General features: G+C 43.0%; 4 protein-coding genes across 4 annotated transcripts; 2 read left to right on the forward strand and 2 right to left on the reverse strand.

Annotated features, from left to right (window-relative positions):
* Nucleotides 1-863: 863 nt before the first annotated feature.
* On the reverse strand, nucleotides 864-1,927 carry LOC123399859 (putative disease resistance protein RGA4). Its single transcript, XM_045094242.1, has 2 exons — nucleotides 1,302-1,927; nucleotides 864-1,238 (listed from the first exon to the last, which is right to left on the reverse strand). The coding sequence occupies exons 1-2, from the start codon at nucleotides 1,639-1,641 to the stop codon at nucleotides 1,129-1,131; spliced, it is 450 nt and encodes a 149-aa protein (XP_044950177.1). The 5' UTR covers nucleotides 1,642-1,927; the 3' UTR covers nucleotides 864-1,128.
* Nucleotides 864-6,252, reverse strand: LOC123396989 (putative disease resistance RPP13-like protein 1). The gene is made up of 5 exons (XM_045091719.1): nucleotides 6,203-6,252; nucleotides 5,958-6,155; nucleotides 5,422-5,860; nucleotides 2,564-4,979; nucleotides 864-2,433 (listed from the first exon to the last, which is right to left on the reverse strand). Exons 1-5 carry the CDS (start codon nucleotides 6,250-6,252, stop codon nucleotides 2,369-2,371), a joined length of 3,168 nt encoding a protein of 1,055 aa, XP_044947654.1. The 3' UTR covers nucleotides 864-2,368.
* A 1,201-nt stretch (nucleotides 6,253-7,453) lies between these two features.
* LOC123399860 (neuroguidin-A-like) lies at nucleotides 7,454-11,104 on the forward strand. The gene is made up of 7 exons (XM_045094243.1): nucleotides 7,454-7,751; nucleotides 7,857-7,947; nucleotides 9,132-9,311; nucleotides 9,405-9,596; nucleotides 10,084-10,245; nucleotides 10,326-10,480; nucleotides 10,670-11,104. The coding sequence occupies exons 1-7, from the start codon at nucleotides 7,477-7,479 to the stop codon at nucleotides 10,815-10,817; spliced, it is 1,203 nt and encodes a 400-aa protein (XP_044950178.1). The 5' UTR covers nucleotides 7,454-7,476; the 3' UTR covers nucleotides 10,818-11,104.
* A 2,288-nt stretch (nucleotides 11,105-13,392) lies between these two features.
* Nucleotides 13,393-17,373, forward strand: LOC123399861 (ankyrin repeat domain-containing protein 2A-like). The gene is made up of 8 exons (XM_045094244.1): nucleotides 13,393-13,537; nucleotides 14,362-14,453; nucleotides 14,658-14,867; nucleotides 14,953-15,101; nucleotides 15,177-15,348; nucleotides 15,970-16,062; nucleotides 16,706-16,845; nucleotides 16,937-17,373. Exons 1-8 carry the CDS (start codon nucleotides 13,528-13,530, stop codon nucleotides 17,034-17,036), a joined length of 966 nt encoding a protein of 321 aa, XP_044950179.1. The 5' UTR covers nucleotides 13,393-13,527; the 3' UTR covers nucleotides 17,037-17,373.
* Nucleotides 17,374-19,888: the final 2,515 nt, after the last annotated feature.

Consider the following 19,888-nt stretch of genomic DNA (forward strand, 5'->3'; position numbering starts at 1 on the left):
CTTAAAATAAATGTTTTAATCTTAGTATAATTTTAGACTAACATTTTGTAAAAAGTTAGACACTTATTTTCAAACGGAGGGAGTACAAACCAAATAAATGTTTCAATCTTAATACAATTTTATGCTAACGTTTAGTAAAAAGTTAAGGCATTTATTTTAGGACAAAGAGAGTACAAATCAAATGAGAGTTTTAATCTTAACATAACTTTATATTAACATTTAGTAGAAAATTAAGACGCTTATTTTGAAAGAAACCAAAGGAAACACGCAAGGGTTCAGTGTTCACAGCATTGTTACAGGGCATGGTCACGCGCAGGGATTCACAGCATTATGGGCAACGCTACCCGTTCACCGCTATATTATTTTTAATGATTCGTCATCTTCATAACCGTTTGATTATCTCCATCCAGCCGATCCGTACGCAGCGCTTCGGTCGGGCATCCTGTAATTCCTGAAACGATGTTCGAGTTTCTGAAATAATCGCTTTGTTGTAGTTTTTTTTCTTTGCGCGCGCTTTGGCTGGACACCCGATATTTCTGAGACAACGCTCGAGTTTCTGAAACAATCGCTTTGTTGTAAAAAAAAATCCTTTCTCTTTCTGCAACTATGGTCGTGTTGCAGAAACAAACTCTTTGTTGGAAAAAATAAATTTTCAATCCATTAATTCCTGAAACAAAGGTCGAGTTTCAGAAACAATCGCTCTATTACAGAATTTTTTTTCTTCCTCTTTCTGCAACAGTGGCCATGTTTGCAGAAACAAATTCCTGAAACAATGAACGGGTTGTAGAAACTGTTGGAAGAGATAAGATGGAGAGGGAGGAGGGATGGAGAAGCGGTGCATCGGTTCACAGAGCAACGTGGCGGAAGAGCAAGGGGGGTGACATTTCTTGTTTTCATCCGACCGACGGAAATCTTTTCCCTTATTACATGACATAGTTGGACGTTATCAAGGACCATATATGGCCCATAGGGAGGGAACAAATAAAACCAGTGCACAACATTTGCAAACATGATCAAATCCTGCGCCGTGTAGCTGATGACGCAGTGACTGCAGCAGCAGCACTTCACTCTCAAAATCAGTGACATACAATGGAATGGACCAAGTATATTGGCAGGCAGGTTTAAGGATCACACGACTTCCACGCCATAGGGCTGCGGAACAGGTTCTTGGGCGCTGATGATGAAGATCCGCCATCTACTTGGGCTCTCGTCTCCACCCTGTCGCCTGGTGTTTGACACTTTAGCAAACAGATTAGGAAACGATCACGAAAACTCTTGACAAGGAAGATATGGTGATATACCATCAATATATACATCAGGAACGTGCTGAAGCTTTTCCCAATCGGGATCTCCAACTGTTGTGCACGATCTCATCAACATCTCATTGCATCCATGCAGTCTCAAGTGCTCAAGAGACCGCGGAAGCGATCGAATATTCCGGCAGAAATCCACGGTCAGGTCCTTCAGTGATGTCAGGTGCTCCATGTTATCTGGCAAGGTGCCCCAGCTGCAATCGCTTATTTTGAGTTTACGGAGGTGAGAGAAAAACCCACAAAATTCAGGACCAAGTTTTGTGCTGCAAGACTCGAGGGTGAGTTCGTTCAGATACTTTGGGCCACCATTGTGCTTAGCACCCATCATCCAACTTGGGTATCTCAAACCATTGTAGCACTGTATAATCAATGGTTCGAGATACTTCGGTGGGCAGAGACCCTCTAGTACCTCTGTCTGAACCTCCTGTTCTTTTAAATCTCCTCTCTTATCATAACCCCACAGCAGTACCAATGTTCTGAGCCCTTCTTTATCGTACAGATTGGCTTCAAGAGATTCCTGGTTTAGGTCCCAGATAATCAGTCTGCCACGAAGTTGGTTTAGGTCGCTGAGTTGCTTTAACCCGTAGCCTTGTCGCTTTCTTACTTTCAAAGTTTCTATCCCGGAGTAATGTCATCCTGCCAATGCTTGGAATATTCTGACACGGCATTATGATTATACTCCCTTCATTTCCTTTTCCTTTTCCATAATAGACAGGTATGGTAAGCACCCCCAACTTCGTTAGCCTCTTGAACATACTCTCCAGGACTTTCTCCTCAACTGGTTGTGTCCATCATGCACTATCAATGATGAGTTCAGTGCTCAATGGTTTCACAGCATTTTTACAGGATACAGTTGCACGTCTCGCCATCAAGGACCAAATATAGCCCACTTGGAGGGAGGGAACCCAGTGTGAATCATTTGCATACATGATCAAATTCTGCATCGTGTAGCCAGCCGATGACGCGGTGACCGCGGCAGCACCACTTCACTCATAAAATCAGTGACATACAACGGACTAAGTATATTGGTAGGCAGGTTAAAGGATCAAACGGCTTCACGTTTTAGGGGTCTCAGGCTCTGGTGATGAAGTATATTGGGCTCTCGTTTCCAGCCGGTAGCCTGGTGTTTGACAGTTTAGCAAACAGATTAAGAAACGATCATAACAATTCTTGACATGGAAGATATACATGGTGATGCTATGCAACACACACAAAATGATACGTATTATTATGGGAGCGATTTTATTTACCATCAACATATGCTACAGGAACGTGCTGAAACTTTTCCCAATTGGGATCTCCAACTGTTCTGCACGAGCTCATCAACATCTCATTGGAGCGACTGAGTCTGAAGCGCTCAAGACACTGAGGCAGCGTTGGAAGCGACCGAATATTCTGGCAGCGATCAAGGCCCAGGTCCTTCAGTGACGTCAGGTACTCCATATGATCTGGCAAGGTGTCCCAGCTGCAACCGAAGATAAAGAGTGAACGGAGGTAAGGGCAAAACCCACCAAGTTCTGGGCCAAGTTCTGTGCTGCAACAGTACAGGCTGAGTGTGTTCAGATACTTTGGGCCACCATTGTGCTTACCCATCATCCAACTTGGGTATCTCAAACCCTGGTAATTGTACATACTCAGTGATTTGAGAAGCTTCTGTGGGCATAGACCTTCTAGTACCTCTGTCTGAACTTCCTTTTCTTTTAACTCTGCCCACTCATCATAATTCCACCACAGTTCCAATGTTCTGAGCCCTTTTTTATCGGCTAGCTTGGCTTCAAGAGCTTCCTGCTGGCTTTCAACGTTTTGGAGGCCCAGGATTGTCAGTTTGCCGCAAAGCTGGTTTAGGTCGCTGAGTTGCTTTAACTCGCACCCTTGTTCCTTTCTTACTTCAAATGTTTCCAGCGTTCGAAGTAATGTCAGCCTGCCAATGCTTTGAATTTCCCGAAACGGCATTCGGATTATATGTCGCAAGTTGATGAGGCTAAACATATCTTCACACGAGTCAAACACCAAATCACTAATATTACCAAAATCTAGAACCTGCATATGGTAAAGCTTGGTCAAAGTGCCTGGTAAAACCAGTCTGCTGTCTGAACCATGTCTAGCCATAAAAGCAAGATACCGTAGATGCCTTAGCTGGCCAATAGAATCTGGGACTGACAACATACCTTGATCACTAGGTATTATAAGCACCCGCAACTTCCTTAGCCTCACAAACAGACTCTTGAGGACTTTCTCCTCAACTGGCTTTCTCCATTGTACACTATCAATGATGAGAGTACGCAGGTTGTCCAGTTTACATATCTTCTCAATGATCAATTCTGAATCATAGGTCTGAGCAAAAACATGGCGGACGTCTGGGGGAACTTCTTTTTCACATCCTTCCATTATCCAGCTATCTCCTGACCATTTCCGTTGATTCTCGATTCTGAAACAATCACTTCCAGCAACCTTATCCGCTAAATCAAGCAACAGATCATGAACTTGATAAGTGTCCATTTCATCGGCGTCCATCTTTACTTCAGGTTGCAGAAATGAGGCTGACACTAGTTCATCAAAGTATCCCTGGCAAACATCTTCTGAATCCTTCCCTTCATCGCTACTTCTAGCAAACCCTTCTGCAGCCCAAAGCTTAACTAACTCATGTTGTTCCAACTGACGTCTCCGAGGAAAAATACTGCAGTAAGCAAAGCATCGTCTGACCTGTTCATCAAGATGTTGGTAGCTCCACCACAGACATCCCATGGTGTCATCCAAATGGTTCCCATCTTGGGAACTTCTCCAGTAATCAATGTTTGGCTTCATACGGAGCTGCCCTCCAACAATTTTGGCCGCTAGAGGTGATCCCTTCAACTTTTTTGCAATGTCGTTCCCAATTTCTTCAAGTATTCTTCGGACATGATCATCAACACTTACATTGTGAAATGCATAATGTTTGAATAAATTCAGGAAAACATCTTCATCTAGGACTGACATGGGAATACATCTCTGCTCTGCAGCGCCCAGAGCTAACAATGCATCTTTAGTTCGACTAGTCACCAGGATCTTGCTTCCTGCCTCTCCAGCGTTCATTGGTGAAAGTATCTGTTGCAGCTTCTCATACTGCCTCACATCTCTATTATTGTACCAAACATCATCTAGTACCAAGAGGAACCGTTTTCCAGGCAGTTCCTTCTCCAAATTAGTTTGTAAGGTGTCAAGATTACTGAACTGAGGGCACGGGATCCTGGTAGCGGCCTCAGACATCTGCCTGAAAATGGTATCCACACTAAAATCTTGAGAAACGTGAACCCACATAACAAGGTTGAAATGATCATCCTTTTCCTCACGAGCACAAACAAGTTGTGAAAGGGTTGATTTCCCAGAACCACCGATGCCATGAATGCCGATTATGGAATAACATTGAGCCCTATTGGTGTCTGGTTGAGCATATTCTTCCTTATCATGAAGCATTGCTACTATGTTATCACAATCTTTATCTCGTCCGAATACCACAGATGGAGGCCTCGCCGTAGTGACTGCACCTCGTGAGTTGCCAGGTTTGCTCAAATTAGCGTTACTTTTCTTTGGCAAGTTCATCTGTTCAAAAAATTCACATGCGTCATTTATGACCGTTTCTATTTTCTTTAGGCTCTGCTTCAACTCATTTTTTGACATGCCACAATCCTGCAAAACATAATAGCAAGCAAGGAGATCAAGGAATGAGGAAATATTTCTACGGATCCGAGAAACCTACGCTAAAAAATTGAAGGAAGTTTGAATTTTCAGTTTGATTTGCAAAACGAAAGGTAGTTGGATCAATTATACTAGTTCGTTGCATCCTCTATTTTGACTTTCCCCACCTCTCAGCGATGCTAATATAATTGCGTTCCAAATAGAGGAGACGGATTATCATTAGAAACTTCTAGCTGTGATTCAAATAGTTTAGAGAAGAACAAACTTTTAACTATTTTATCGGTGACATCAAGACAAGTGTGATCGATACGGTGTGTAGGAAGATTTAGTTGCTAAGTTGTCAATTCTAACATCTTCTCATGTACAATATTTTTGCAAAAAAATATATATATATGCCTGAGAGAAAATACAAACACATGGAACAGAAAAGCACCTCATTTTTCAGGGGGTTGCACTTTTTGATGGCAGACTTGAAGAGCTTCTTCATGCGATTCTTGTTGAGTTGAGGCGCGGCGACCTCTAACTTGAGATAGTCATCTTGTATCTGTTTCTCGAGACGGTAATACTCAACATCATCCAAGATGTCCTCTGCTTGGTAGAAAGCAGACTTAAGATCCGTGAACAGCTGCTCCAGACGAGGCCTGTCAGGGCTCTCCTCAACCATTTCCAGCACGCGCTGTAGCAGCAAAATCTTTGGCTCGAGTTCCTTGAGCTTCCGCGACGCATCAAAGTTGAGGAAGGAGGAGGCTTTCTTGTAAAGCTCAGAGATGATGGGCGAGGCGACCCACCCAGCGGCCTTCATGGCCCACCCTACAGCGACAGCAGCGGACACCGGATCCGCCATTAGAAGCCGCAAGTCGTCGGCCGATTTGCTGGAGATTATGCCGGCATGTGAGTAGATGCACATGGAACTCAACGAAGCAAGCGTAGATGGGGTTGATCTAGAGGCTGGGGGTGCAGGTACATTACCTAGGCCGCTGGCCAGAAGCGGTGAGGGTCACGTCAAATCCGGCGGCTGAAGGTCCGGAGACTGTGACGAGGAGGTCGGGGGCGTTCAGCGGCTGGAGGAGGTCGACGGCGTGTCTCACTTTCTGGCAGCGACCTAGCGCCGCCGCTGCACCGTATGCATGGGGTGGGTGGCGAGAGTGGAGTCTCAAGTCTCCCTTCCTCAATCATCTGGTGCAGTGCCCTCACAGACACAGTCACGGGCTCACAGCTGCTGTCCCCTAAAACGCGTGACGACCGTCAAAATCGGTTTCGACATCCTTAGACCCTTCTTCGGTTACAACGGATTTAAAGAAGATTGGAGCGGATTGAGTAGAATTAAATTCCTGTAAATTAAAATTCACCTTAATCTCCTTCAATCCTTTTCAATTCCCTTATGATGGGGATTAACCGAACAAGGCCTTAGGATTTCACCTCCTAAAATTTTGCATATATTTACGAAATTTCAGCAAGCCAAATTCCTAATAAAACAGTTGGTAGGTCGTCTCGTCGCTTCGTAACCCCCCCCCCCCCAAATCACCACTATTCATATCATGGCCACAATCAATTTATTTAATTAAAAATAATTACAACTTTATATGAATCATCAATCATCAATCATCTTTATTCCTAAAAGGAAAGTCTTGGTTCACACACAGCCATTTGTGTGAAAATAGTTTGGAAACCGAGTGTCGGGTCAATTTGTAAATCAAGACATTAGTTAAGTTTAGTTTTCATAATACCATGTCCTGTATTTGAAACGATGAACCCCTAATTGCTAAATTATATATCTTGCAGTCGATGTAACTATTGATTGGAAACAATGAAGTTAGCCATGATTGCCTTTTCAAAAACAAACAAACAAAATCAGGGTGGGAGTGCAAGCGCGAGGGCAGGGGTGGACCTACGTTATGGTGAGTGGGGGCCTAGGCCCCCACTCAAATTTTGAAACTGCAGCAATATTAGCTTGTGGTTTTTGAAAAATATGCTTAAATTCGTTGACTTTTTAAAGAACATGCCCCCACTTAAAATACTCTCTAGGTCCGCCATTGCACGAGGGTGCATTCAGGGAACACATGCGTAGCTGAGAGGCATGTTTTTTTCATGGGAAAATTTTGTTTTTGCAATTTAATTTTTACCCATTTTGCTTATGTCATTCTAGAATTTGACATCTCAATTGTGCCACTCTTAGCTATTAAAAATACATCACCAGTGCCATCCCATGGCAAAAGCAATACTTTTTTATTTTACTTTTGTCACTGTTAGCTTTTGACAATGCATAACAATTGCCATTCCAAAAATATTGCTTTTGCCATGAGATGGCATTTATGATGTATCATTCAAAGTTGTGAGTGACAAAGATGAAATGTTAAATTCTAGAGTGACATAAACAGAATAACAAAAGCTAGAGTGGTAAAAATAAAGTTTTCCTTTACATCGGCTGGGCCAGGCCGAGGAGGCCAGGCCACACAGGACAACAAACGGGCTGGTTTTTGCACACCCGATGCGAGCCAGGGAAACAAAACACGCCCCTAGGGTTTTTTCGTGTGCACAACCAAACCCGGCGGCGCCCTCCTCCGGCCGTCCCCACTCCCCCCTGCCATCCGGAGCCCTCCTCCGCAGCGCCACCGCCCCGGCGCCCGGCGGCTCGTGTGCTCGCGCGGCCGCCCCTTACCGGCGACCCCCTGGACTTTCCCCGTCTCGGGCAGGCAGAGAAACGGCGATGACGGCCACCGTCGCCGGAGCGGACGACGACAGGAAAGCGCAGGCCCTCGTGCGGTAATCCCCCCTCGCTTCCCGCGCTTCCAGTCGTCGTCCCGCAGAGTCGCTTGCCCGGAAAATACCAAGGAGGGTTCACACGGGTTTGGTTTTGTTCATTGACAGGGATGACGCGCCCAAGCTGCTCGCCGCTCTCAAGGAAATGAAGGACGGGCTCGACCTCGTCAGGTCCAAGGTCGAGTCGCTCACCCGCAAGGTACCCCCGATTCCCCCCCTCGCGGGCTCCCCGTCTCACGCTATGATTGTGATGATTACGCCCGGGCCATGGCGAAAACGAAGAAAACTCTGTTGAATTTTGTGTGGTCTTGTTTTAGGAAGAACCTAAACGTGGGCATTTAGTTAATCTCGCTTCCAAACATGAGCCTGCAAACATTGAAGCCTATTAGTAGGCAGGAAAAAGGAGCAATAGGGCAGAAAAGAAAACTATTCTCTCTGATCCATAATACCTTAGTTCAGAACTGCGACGCTTATTTTGGATCGGAGGGAGTACTGATTAGATAACACCTGTAGTTGGTCTCTAGCTTGCCTTAGTTCCCATCATCTCCAAGCCGAACCACAATCTCAATCCAATGAAGCCTAAAAAACACCTCAATCAACACCTCCAATCAATCAAGCCCTGTTGATTGAGAAAACTGGAGAATAGAAGGGAGCAACAGAAATACAGAACAGAGGGCATGGTGGCCATCACCAGTTAATGCGAGACCATTTTTAGCCTATTTGTCAATTGACTCACGACCAAACATTCTTTCTGCGACCAAGCGGCTCCCTAAGATCTTTCAGCTAGGCACCAGGACAAATATAAAGGATAGGGAACAATACATGCACTGGTCAGCAGCAATATGCTTGCACTGATCTCTTATCCTAAATATTGCATGGATGTCACGTTTAGTCAAACAGATAGCCACTCTTATCACATTTTGAATTCTTGAGGATCTATAGGAAGTGCCGGCGCACAAGGTATGGCAAGTGCCGGCAAAAGAAGCACAGAAACATGTCCCCCAAGTGCACACTTTCAATCTCTGTTGTTGGCCTTTGGCCGATTCTGCTGCTTCCGGTCTGAAAATTAGTAACATTTTCAGGTCAGATGAGATCAAAATCTTGCTGTAAACAATCTTTAGTTTAGAAAACCGAGAAAAGGATAAGTCTGGAGAGGTGTATGCACAAACAGAGGTGCAAGGAAGCTACCATCTCATCACTGTTTAGGACTGCATCTCTTGGAGCCCTTAGAGCCACATAATCATTGATCTGTTCTCTGTTACTATTTATCTGACAAGCAAATCAATTAAGTCAATTTTGACATGTCTTCCATCCATTCCTAATGTTAGCTTTTGGGTGGGTGGCAAAAACTGACAATTCTGTTCAATTTTCTGTGTGGTGTAGGTTAGGAAAAACCAGCTGCCGACAGGCGATGGCATTGGGTACCTGGAGGCCAAGCACCACCTGCTGCTGAGCTACTGCCAGGACCTCGTCTACTACCTGCTACGCAAGGCCAACGGACTGTCCGTCGATGGCCACCCCGTCGTGCGCAGCCTTGTCGAGATCAGGCTATTTCTTGAGAAGGTGTGTGTGCCCTTAAGTGTTGATTGTTAAGCTGCCAGTCTCCATTTATGCATCTGTCTAATAGTAGATGGTGTTATGTTTTCTGTGTGCTAGATTCGCCCAATAGACAAGAAGATGGAGTACCAGATCCAGAAGCTCACAAATGCTGCAGATGGTGCGGCTGCCCAGGATAAGGTGCCAGACGCTGAGGTCAATGTCAAGGGCAGGCAACAAGGCGAGGACGACCTGTTGGGGTACCGGCCAAACCCGGATATGATGGATCCCAAAATTGTTCCTGAAGGACAGGTGAAATTCTCACTAACTGTTGTTTTCTCTTATACTCAAATTTTGTGCATTGAATTTGGCAGCTTCTTTAGCCCAAACATCAATCAGTAAATCTTATATATATTTTTATGGCATCAAATCTGTCCATCCTTACCAAGCTGTTTTCTGTACATAATATAGTTGACAGTTGGATGAGAAATCGATATTTCCAGGGCAGTGTCTTGCAGAATCAAATTAAGTTGCTACTTAACAGCTTCTGATGAATTCGAGATTACACTGTAACTTGGTTTATGTGCCTGGTTTTAAGGAACTGTATCAGTAGCTTGTATTGTTGCTTTTATGGATACTGCTAGCCATTGCTTAAATGCTGCCTTATTCTAACTGCACTATTCCTGTTGATGATGTGAATATAGGTCACTCTGTTTTATATCAATAATGATGATTTCATGACTAGAGTTCAGTTTACACATATTTGTTGTGTCTGATGTGTGTAGCTGTTTGACTTCAGGGCAAAGATGGTATCTATGTTCCTCCGAGAATTGGGCCAGCTGCCATGGATGATAGTCATAGTAAAGACGCTGTAAGGAAAGAGAAAAGATTATTGCGTATGGCAACAGAGAATCCTTACTTCAAGGAGATGATTGATGATGCTGCTGATAGACCTGAAGAGGTTTGTATACTGTGTCTTTTTGTATAGTTGGCTACACTAAGCTACATCGAGGTTACTAAGTTTTCTGCGCAATCTTGCAGTGGAAGGAAACAGCGGGTGACGAAAGCAAAGAATTTATGGCCTACATGCGGCAGAGAGAGAAGCAAGAGAAGGCGGAAGAGGAGCTGTTCACCCGAGCTCCCGTAACCAAACGTGAAAAGTACATGGAGAAGCAGATGAAAAAGCAGCTTCATGGGTATGTGTTCCATCGTTCTACAGAGTTTATGGATTTTCTCTTGTGGTACAGGCTTCCCCCCCTATAAAGTGAACCCACCAGCCACACTAGTACATGAAGATAGCTTCGGACACATTTATCTTTGCTTGCCCTTTTAAGGTCTTTTGACTTTCCTAACCAACTTATGAACTGGCATGTCTTTGTGTATAGGTTACAAGGCCTGACCGACGGATTCGACCTCGGGATGAACACGCTGCTCGATGGCGAGAAGGAAGAAGACGGTGATTCCATTGAGCCACGTAGACAGAGCGCGGGGCATAGAAAGCATCAGAAAGGCGGCAAGAGGAAGCGGCATTAATTCAGACCTGACAATGACAGTCCTCTGAAATTTTGCCGTGTTCTCAATCCAAACAAGAGATTTTGATACCACTAGAAACTGAACCAATTGCACACCATAGGAACAGAGATGAAATTTGCCTAGAAGCAGCAGATGTCCTCGAGACGATTGCCACCTGTTTATCCTCAGCTGTCTGGGTGTGTTTTCCGGTTCCGACTCCTTTGAATCTGTTATGTGTATGAAAAGATATTCTGTTGAGTATGTATGATCAGAGAACTGCGAAAGTGCATGGTGGTTGCTGATTCCAACATCGATCTCGTAAAATTAATCTGACCTTAATCCTGATCATTATTGCCAAAATCCACCATATGTTGGTTGTTCCATTTTTTATATTACTCCCTTGGTGATGATTTAGACATTTAAGACAACTTCCAAAACAGTTTAATTTCAGCTGTCTAAAACGTCTAACAAAAATGAACAGAGGGAGTATTATTGGTTTACAATGGTGATGATTTGATGGTTTGTTATATGTACGAGTGTGGCTCATGGGGATTGTGTGAATATTTGTTAAACCGCAATATATGGTGGTGTTTCATAAAAATAGTTGGTCCATCATGAGTGGCCTCGGTCCTTAGATGTGCACATACTATTTTGTCTCAAAAGTTTGTTATTGTGATACATCCATATCTAGAAAAAAAGTTGGTGTGAGACCAACCATATCTATCTAAGAAGTCTAAGACAAATAATACGAATCGGAGGGAGTATTAATTATGTCTATACGAGATTGAGACTTATGGCCAAGAAGATTTTGAACAGGTCAAAAGATTTAAGAGGTGTTTGTTTCCAGGGACTTTCTGGTGTAGAGACTAAAAAAAATCTCTTTTAGTCCCATGTGAAACAAACATGAAGGACTTTTACTAAATGAAGTATTTGGGACTAAATGAAGTTCCTGTGAAAGGGTCTTTTGGAGACTTTTTTGACACTTTTTCCAACAGCGCCCTTACTTTTAGCATGTCATTTAATAACTTCTAGCACATTACTAGGGGTAACATGGTCCTTTTCCATGTCATTTAATGACCTCTAGTCCCTCTTTAGTCCATGAAAACAAACGGATAGGGACTAGGGACTTTTCAGTTGGGAGTAAAAAAAATCCTGGGACTTATAAAACAAATAGGGCCTTACATCTAAAGATCGTATATACCTTATTTATAGAGAGAGTACTTCCCTGGTTGGATAAAGACCGCCTGGATTGGTTGTAGAGTGGCTTCGCTTTACTTTCATGAAAACGACGAGGAATGAGTTTATGATCAACCTGCAAGTGGAACGACCTACAGGCGTTCCACATCCCGTCGCATGTATTCACATAATTAAGTGGGTTGTCCACGTAATTTACGTGGTATTATATGGGCTGCTACAGGAGATATATGATGTATCGGGGCAACTTGTTTTACATCAATGTACGTTAGTTTTTTTGTTTTTTTAGAAAAAATAATGCATTGACGTAACATCAATGTACGTTTAAAAAAAATCAAATCAAAATTCAAATATTGCTCGAGACACAAAAGTGACAAATTTAATGTTGAATAGTATACAAGTTGGACAGGTTTTGATTCATTAGCACATTGATGTAAAATCTTTCATTTTTTGTATCTCAAAAAATGTTTCAGAATTTAACTTGAATTCTTATGACAACATACATTAATGTTGTGTCAATGCATTAAATTTTGTCCAGAATTTTCCATACATTTTTTAACGTGTAACAAAATCTGATGCATCGGTAGCATCAATTACCCCAGTGATACATTCCCACACATACCCACAAAAATCTATAGGCCACATGAAAGTAATATCTCAAGTTGTAGTACGACATGTCGACATCCTATAGCAGTAAAAAAAACAAATGCCCACAGTCCTATATACTCCATTATAGGCAACATAATTCATGCTCCATTATAGGCAACACGGGCAATTTAGGAACCTCATAGAAAATTTACGGTCCGGATGATTTTTTTCACACATCATGTACATCCATCTGGATTTAACGGGCGGCGAGTTTTTAAGAACATCTATAACCGGACCCCTCAAATAACCCCTCATACGCTCGCAGACGTGTCCGGAGAGTGATTGAACAGGAAAGAGAAGGAAAAAGTGACCCAACCGGACCCCTCATAACATTTCTATATATCTGGACTGTCCGCAAACCCTTATATCCATTTAAAATATGGAGAGAATATGTGGGTTCACAAACGCGTCTGGGCGCGTCCGGTCAGTCCGTCACATAAGACGCGACCCTATCTTAGACCATATTTTTCTTTTCTTTATTCATTCCTTTCTTTCCCTCTCTACCTATTCATCAATCATGTGCAAGTGACCGGACATATAAGAAAAAAAAGTATAAATGACGGACGGACAAATAGAAAACACGTTTGATCGCGTTTGATGTTCGAATTTGCAAGTCATGAAGATGCTCCTAGAGAGTGGAAGAAATGCTTTTACCTCAAATAATTTCTTGTCAGAGGGGGAAAGCATAAAAATACGTCTACTTGCTCTCCACCTTTTCCCGATCAGCAACCTCCCCTCTTTCTCTTTGTCAGCCCCTCCCCTCACCATCAAGGGTTTTCCTCCTCTCATAGCCTTCGCCGCTTCACCGCTTCACCACTGCTGCCTTCCCTTCCTCGCAAGCCTCTCCCCGTCCGCCTCGCCGCCGCCGCCGCCGCCCGTCCGATCCGCCATGGCGTCCGGTAACTACCTCCCAACGCCCCTCCCCTCCGGTCCTCCCCGCCGTTCACGCTGTCTTCGCTCGATTTTCCCGCGCTGTCCCTCCCCACGCCGCTCCATGGCCCCCTCTTCGCCGGCCAGCGGCCAGCCGCTAGATCCGCGGCAGGGGCCGTGGTTCTCGGGGTTCTGGTTGCCGCGCGGCGTGGGAACCGGAGCGTTCCGTGCGCCCGGCTTAGATCGGTTTCGGGGGATGCGGCATGTGTGGCCGAGGGGAACTGCCGACTACTAGTACCTAGTGTGGTCCGTGGAGTGGCGGGTGGTTCGGAGTTCATCGTGTCGCGAGGCAGGGGGCGGTTATGGTTTTGTAGGTTTTGGGCCGATTCTGTGAGAACATGGCATCGAGGGCCGTTGTTCTGATGACATCAGGACTCTTCGTTCGTCGATTGTGAATGTGAAGCAGAGGCAGGGTGCTTGTAATGCCTAGCTAGATGTGCGCTTCTGCTTCACTGCTGTTGCTGTTGCTGTTGCTGTGCCATGATGAACTGATGATGAACATGACGTGTCTAGGTGCAAACTATGAAACCGTTTGCTGCTGGTATATGATGTAGCTTGGCTGCCTAGGAGTTTTCTGTCTTAAGAGAGTTGCTATGATTGTGTCGTAGTTTTGTTGAGCATGAAATTGGCGTTCGGTACGGGTTTTGACACTTAAATAGCGCTTTTAACCTGATTTGTGTCATTATTAAGACAGAAAGACGAGCAATGGTAGTTTGGCTTTTATGTTTATTTCTTATGCATAATTTGATAGTCTCTGATGTGCTCCCCTTTCTGCCTGCCAATTGCATTTCAGACCAGAACGAAGGTTCAAAATCGGAGGGGTTGGCAGCTGGTGCAGGCCTTCCCAGTCCTTTTGATTTCTCCAACATGAGCAGCTTGCTCAATGTATGTTTTCTTCTTGTGCTCTTAATATGTTTTTCAAGTATGGATTTGAAATGCCTTTTGCCTTTAATATGTTTTTTAAGTATGGAGTTGAAATGCCTTTTGCCCTGCTGTGCTGGATTCATGAAACTTATCCTCTTTTTTGCATTACAGCAGCTCTACTTTGTTTCTCTTGTATATATCTAACTTTCTTATTGTCACCTGAAGGATCCATCTATAAGGGAGATGGCTGAGCAAATTGCCAGCGACCCTGTATTCAACCAGATGGCTGAGCAGCTTCAGAAAAGTGCGCAGGGTACAGGGGAACAGGGTGTTCCAAGTTCGGATCCTCAAGCATACCTGGAAACCATGACAAAAGTTATGCAGAATCCGCAGTTCATGTCAATGGCGGAGCGTCTTGGGAATAGTCTTATGCAGGTATCACATTTTATTTCCTCACTTGTCACCCAAATTTTATGCTGAGTGCAATTTTTCTTCTCAAGTGTTCTCCTATGTATGACAGGATCCTGCAATGTCCAGTATGCTTGAGAACTTGACTAGTCCAGCTCACAAAGAGCAACTTGAAGAGCGAATGACCCGTATCAAGGATGACCCGTCTTTGAAGCCAATTCTTGATGAGATAGAGCGTGGTGGTCCATCTGCAATGGTCAAGTAGGTATTGCATGCGAGTATGGATACCTGATTACAGCTTAAAGTTGCTGAGATATTCTTCTTTACTTCATCTAGGTACTGGAATGACCCTGAGATTCTTCAAAAGATTGGCGAGGCTATGTCATTGAACTTCCCAGTAGATGCTGCTACTTCCACTGTACTATCTGGACCTCAAGAAACTGATGAAGAAGGCGAGGATGATGATGAGTCCATTGTCCATAACACCGCCAGTGTTGGTGATGCAGAGGTAATTGCAAAGAATATCGATAGGCCTTGCCTTCTAATTCTTTTCCGCTGCTAGTTGATTTACCAATTTTGTTGGTATTTATCCATGTATCCTCATAAGGATGCTCTGTGCTACTTAGTGGTTAACATTTAGTGTTTACCATATTTGTCACCATGCAACCAGTTTTTGGTTAAGGCAAGGCATGTATCTCCAACTTGGCTCACAAACTTCTATTTGTGTGACCGAGGAATGCTCCCCCTCCCTTGATGGTTTTACATCATGATCAGGCTTCTCTGGTTTATAGCCTACATGCACCATGCTTATAAAATGAGTCATCTAATCTGTTTATTTGAAGGCAACTCACAAATTATCATGTAATATTTGTGGATCCTGAAAATGGGTCCACTCTCAGATGATTGCTGTTCTTTGTGGTAGAACTATCTGAGCTTTAATAGGGCCATTTCTCAGTGGATACCATAGCTTTGCTTTCTTTCTAAATGGGAATTCCATTGAACTTTGCACTAGTGTGGTTTGACTTCTACCATCGATCTTTTATTTGCGCTTGAGGAAATCTCTATGAAATTGTTATACCTATTTACTATTATTATCAGTGCTGCATTGACAAGTTGAATACGACAACAGGGACTGAAGAAAGCATTAGATGGTGGAGCAAACAAGGATGAAGAAGATGTGGAGGGCAGAAGGGCCTTACATTTTGCATGTGGATACGGCGAGGTGCGTAATATGCTGAACTTTTGTCAACTTAAATAAATGATCCAACATTCAGACCAATTTGAATATCCCCTTATACTGTAGCAGATTTCCACATTTGGCTTTTCCTGTTATGTCACTTGTAAGTTTCAAATTCCATGATTGATAGAGAGACCTGGTTCAGTTGACTTGTTTCGAGTCATGGTATATCTCATTGCAACCAATTTGAGCAATATACTTTTTGATTTGGTAAATTGTTAATATTTTGCAGATATTTTGTTTACAAAGTCTTTTAACATTTCCTAGTCTTTAGTGTTGAATTGTAACTGGGAATTACAGAACTTATGTACTATTGCGAGTTCTGACTTAAGGCTACCTGTATTGTATGATTATTTGTAGTATAGGAGTATGTTAGATATCTTGTTTAGCGTGTCCCGCATATACCCCCTCCATTTCGAAATATAAGACCTTGTAGAGATTTTACTATGGACTACATATGAATGTATATAGACATATTTTAGAATGTAGATTCATTCATTTTGTTCCGTATGTAGTCCATAGTGAAATTTCTAAAAGGTCTTATATTTAGGAACGGAGGGAGTACAGTATAAAAAAAGGTGTTCAGTATCAGCAGTTGATTGGATCAACTTGTGTATTTTTTTTTCAGTTGAAGTGTGCAGAAATCCTTCTGGAGGCAGGCGCTGCAGTTGACGCACTGGATAAGAACAAGAACACCCCGCTGCACTATGCCGCTGGATACGGTAGGAAGGAATGTGTGGATCTTCTTTTGAAGCACGGCGCTGCTGTGTAAGTGAAACCATCTCTTCTCTGTCTAATTAATAACCAACATAAACAGCCTACCCCCTTTTCACATTCAACTGTTTGTAAACGATCGCAGCACGCTCCAAAATCTGGACGGGAAGACCCCCATCGAGGTGGCCAAGCTCAACAGCCAGGACGAGGTGGTCAAGCTGCTGGAGCAGGACGTGTTCCTATGAAGCAAACCCTCAGACCCGGTGCTCATCGATCCTAAAACTCTTCCTTGTTTCTGGTCTCTCAGCGGTGTCATGTCGTGGCATGGTGTTGGTCGCTTTCCCTCGGTTTACTTAGTTTGGTAGCTCTCGCCTGTTACCTGTGTGGCCTTGCGGTGCTACTTAACAAGAGTCCATCTTCTCCGTTGGTTTGATCCTGCTGTGCAACCCTGTTCTTTGTCCATCTCCATGCACGGGGGAGCTATTCGCTGTGGGAGCTGTCAGGGGTGATGATTGCATCTATACACCTGTCGTGAATATTTCTTGGTGTTGAAAATGATATGGAAGGTGCAAATTTTCTTTAGTCTTGTGTAGGCTTGCTGCTTCCGTTGTCTTGATCTTTAGAAAGTCTTTGTGAGTCCTTAAGCGCGAACTCGGTTTCAAACTGATTTTAGAAGGCGATTAGAAAGAAAAAGCACTGAGGGTGAAACCAGCCCACAAGTTTGTTTGGCCAAAATCGGGATGGAATCATATATAGTAGAGGGTTGGCCTTTGAAGTAGTCGATGTCATGCTGCTGAGCTGGTCTCAAGCCGCCAAAGCCTGTGTCTCTGGTGGAGAAGAATCACATTGCAATTGATATTTTGTCGTTGGGGTCTATTGTCAATTAATTTTGGCTATGACCAAAGAGCCGTGTGCAACAACTGTGGGTTGATACATCTTCCTATTGATACTAGATGATACCCCGTGCGTTGCTGTGGGAACTTAAAGCAACAAACTTGCAAGATAAACATATGGACTATATTATATATATGTGATAGCAAACAATGTATTAAAGCAGTAGCGTCATGTATAAACGATCAGTGTATCAAGTGGTGTTTCAAACACCACATGTCAAATGTGGTAAACTATCTAAAGCACCAATATATCTCAGGAAGTGTTGTTTCAAACATTGAGAATAATGTTTCAAAACATCTAAAAACAGCGAGTTATAAAAATTCATCTTTCATGCTCATACTTTAGGTTAGGCTAAAGGTTTCATTTCATAATGTCTCACATTTTCACATTTGCATTTAGAATGAGATAGATGGAATTAACTTGATTAGTTATTGCAAAAAAAAAATTGGATAGAGCAAGTAAAGATAGTGACACCTAGTCGACAAAATATTCTAAATACTACTCTCTCCGTTCCTAAATATAAGACTTTTTTAGAGATTACACTATATACTACATACGGATGTATGTAGTCATATTTTAGAGTGTAGATTCACTCATTTTACTCCGTATGTAGTCTATAGTCAAAACTCTAAAAGGTCTTATATTTCGGAACGGAGGGAGTACAAAACAGAGAAAAGTCCTTACCTCCTTTAGGATTACAAATTCTGTAGGTAGAAGAACCTTTTGTCATGCATCATCAGAGAAATCTAGCAACCTTTAATCAACATTTGTTTTCAAATAAAATGGAGATCACATTACATAAATTAGTAAATGCATCCACATAAAAGGGTAGTGCATTCATGTGTAGCATGAGTAGCCATCAAAAATGAATTTGTAGAACAATAAGTCACAGAGAGCAAACAACTGTTTTGTGATCAGGCATGCAAACCATTGATGTAATGCTTGAGGGTGAAAACACAACAGCCATAAGTGGTGCGTGGTGTCACAAACAGATGAATGTTGTTAGCTCTCACACAAAGATCAACGAAAGAAATCAAATAATTAGAAGGGATGACAAAACACACAAATGATTATGCAATGTAGATTAGAAGGGACTACATATGATTAAACCCCGTCGCTTTATCCTTAGTAGCAACAATACAAATATGTGCTTCGTTACCCCTTGTGTCACTGGGTGAGGACACCGTAATATTGAACCTACTACTATGCATCACTCCCTCTATCACTCCCTCTGATGATCTACTCATCTACTTGGCCAAATCAAACTCATAGATCGAAAAGCATACATAGCTATAACAATCATACACAATAAAGTTCAGAAAAGACTCAGTTACTTTCAGTGAATAATCTGATCAAAAACCCATAATTCATCGAATCCCAACAAACACACCGCAAACGAGGATTACATCATACTGATATCCGAAGAGATCATTGTATTGCAGATAAGAGATCTAACTAATCCCGATGGATCCTTAGGTATGTATGGAACTACTCACACATCATCATGGAGGCAGCAAGGTCGAGGAAGATGGCATGCGTGATCGATTCCCCTTCCGAGAGAGTACCGGTGGAGGACTCCAGATGGGATCGTGGAGGAACAGAGGCTTGCAGCGGCGGAAAAAATGTTTGTGTCTCACTCTCGTGTTTTGGAGATTTATGCCCAGATGGGATCCTGAAAGAACAAAGTCTCTACCAACTCCGTTCCTGGAATCGGTATTAGACGGCTTTGAGATATGCAAGAATGAGGGGGAGTATCTTCATGAATTGTTCATGTTTAATGCATCATATTATATATTTTTTCTTCATGAGTTTACTATACATGTTCTCATAAAGGTTTTTAACGAGGTTGTAAGTGCATCTAGTGCCCCTTAGTGATTTGGTGTATTGAAGACTTATAGGTTAAGAGACTGATATGTTTGTGAGTACGCTCTATAAGTCACTGAGGAGTTTGAGTTATTCGAAGAATATCGACCCCTAAAAATGTATGTCTTTGGCTGAACTTTGGTATTTCCTTGAAGACTTTGAAAGTGAGGAAATTGGGTGAAGACTCTGAAGTGTGAAGACATTCATTTCCATAGTTTCATTTTCTCTATTCTGTGTCATAGGACCACCGTACTATTAGAAGGGATCGAGGTAAAACTAAGGAAAAGTTTCCAAGTGATGCTCATCTCAAAGCCTACACATTCATACCCTTCGCATGAAG

Source organism: Hordeum vulgare, chromosome 5H, assembly GCF_904849725.1.
Source record: "Hordeum vulgare subsp. vulgare chromosome 5H, MorexV3_pseudomolecules_assembly, whole genome shotgun sequence".
Classification (NCBI taxonomy): Eukaryota; Viridiplantae; Streptophyta; class Magnoliopsida; order Poales; family Poaceae; genus Hordeum; species Hordeum vulgare.

Bases quoted from the DNA above. Each gene is read 5' to 3' on its own strand.
- LOC123399859 (XM_045094242.1), bottom strand. From the start codon at position 1,641: ATGATGGGTGCTAAGCACAATGGTGGCCCAAAGTATCTGAACGAACTC. The intron at 1,239-1,301 runs GTATATCACCAT...TGTTTGCTAAAG, and splicing joins TCCTGATGTATATATTGATG to TGTCAAACACCAGGCGACAG.
- LOC123396989 (XM_045091719.1), bottom strand. From the start codon at position 6,252: ATGTCGAAACCGATTTTGACGGTCGTCACGCGTTTTAGGGGACAGCAG. The intron at 5,861-5,957 runs GTAATGTACCTG...CATAATCTCCAG, and splicing joins GCTTCTGGCCAGCGGCCTAG to CAAATCGGCCGACGACTTGC. The intron at 4,980-5,421 runs GTGCTTTTCTGT...TATGTTTTGCAG, and splicing joins GCAACCCCCTGAAAAATGAG to GATTGTGGCATGTCAAAAAA.
- LOC123399860 (XM_045094243.1), top strand. From the start codon at position 7,477: ATGCGAGCCAGGGAAACAAAACACGCCCCTAGGGTTTTTTCGTGTGCA. The intron at 9,312-9,404 runs GTGTGTGTGCCC...TCTGTGTGCTAG, and splicing joins TCAGGCTATTTCTTGAGAAG to ATTCGCCCAATAGACAAGAA. The intron at 10,246-10,325 runs GTTTGTATACTG...GCAATCTTGCAG, and splicing joins CTGCTGATAGACCTGAAGAG to TGGAAGGAAACAGCGGGTGA.
- LOC123399861 (XM_045094244.1), top strand. The intron at 14,868-14,952 runs GTATCACATTTT...TATGTATGACAG, and splicing joins TTGGGAATAGTCTTATGCAG to GATCCTGCAATGTCCAGTAT. The intron at 15,349-15,969 runs GTAATTGCAAAG...ATACGACAACAG, and splicing joins CCAGTGTTGGTGATGCAGAG to GGACTGAAGAAAGCATTAGA.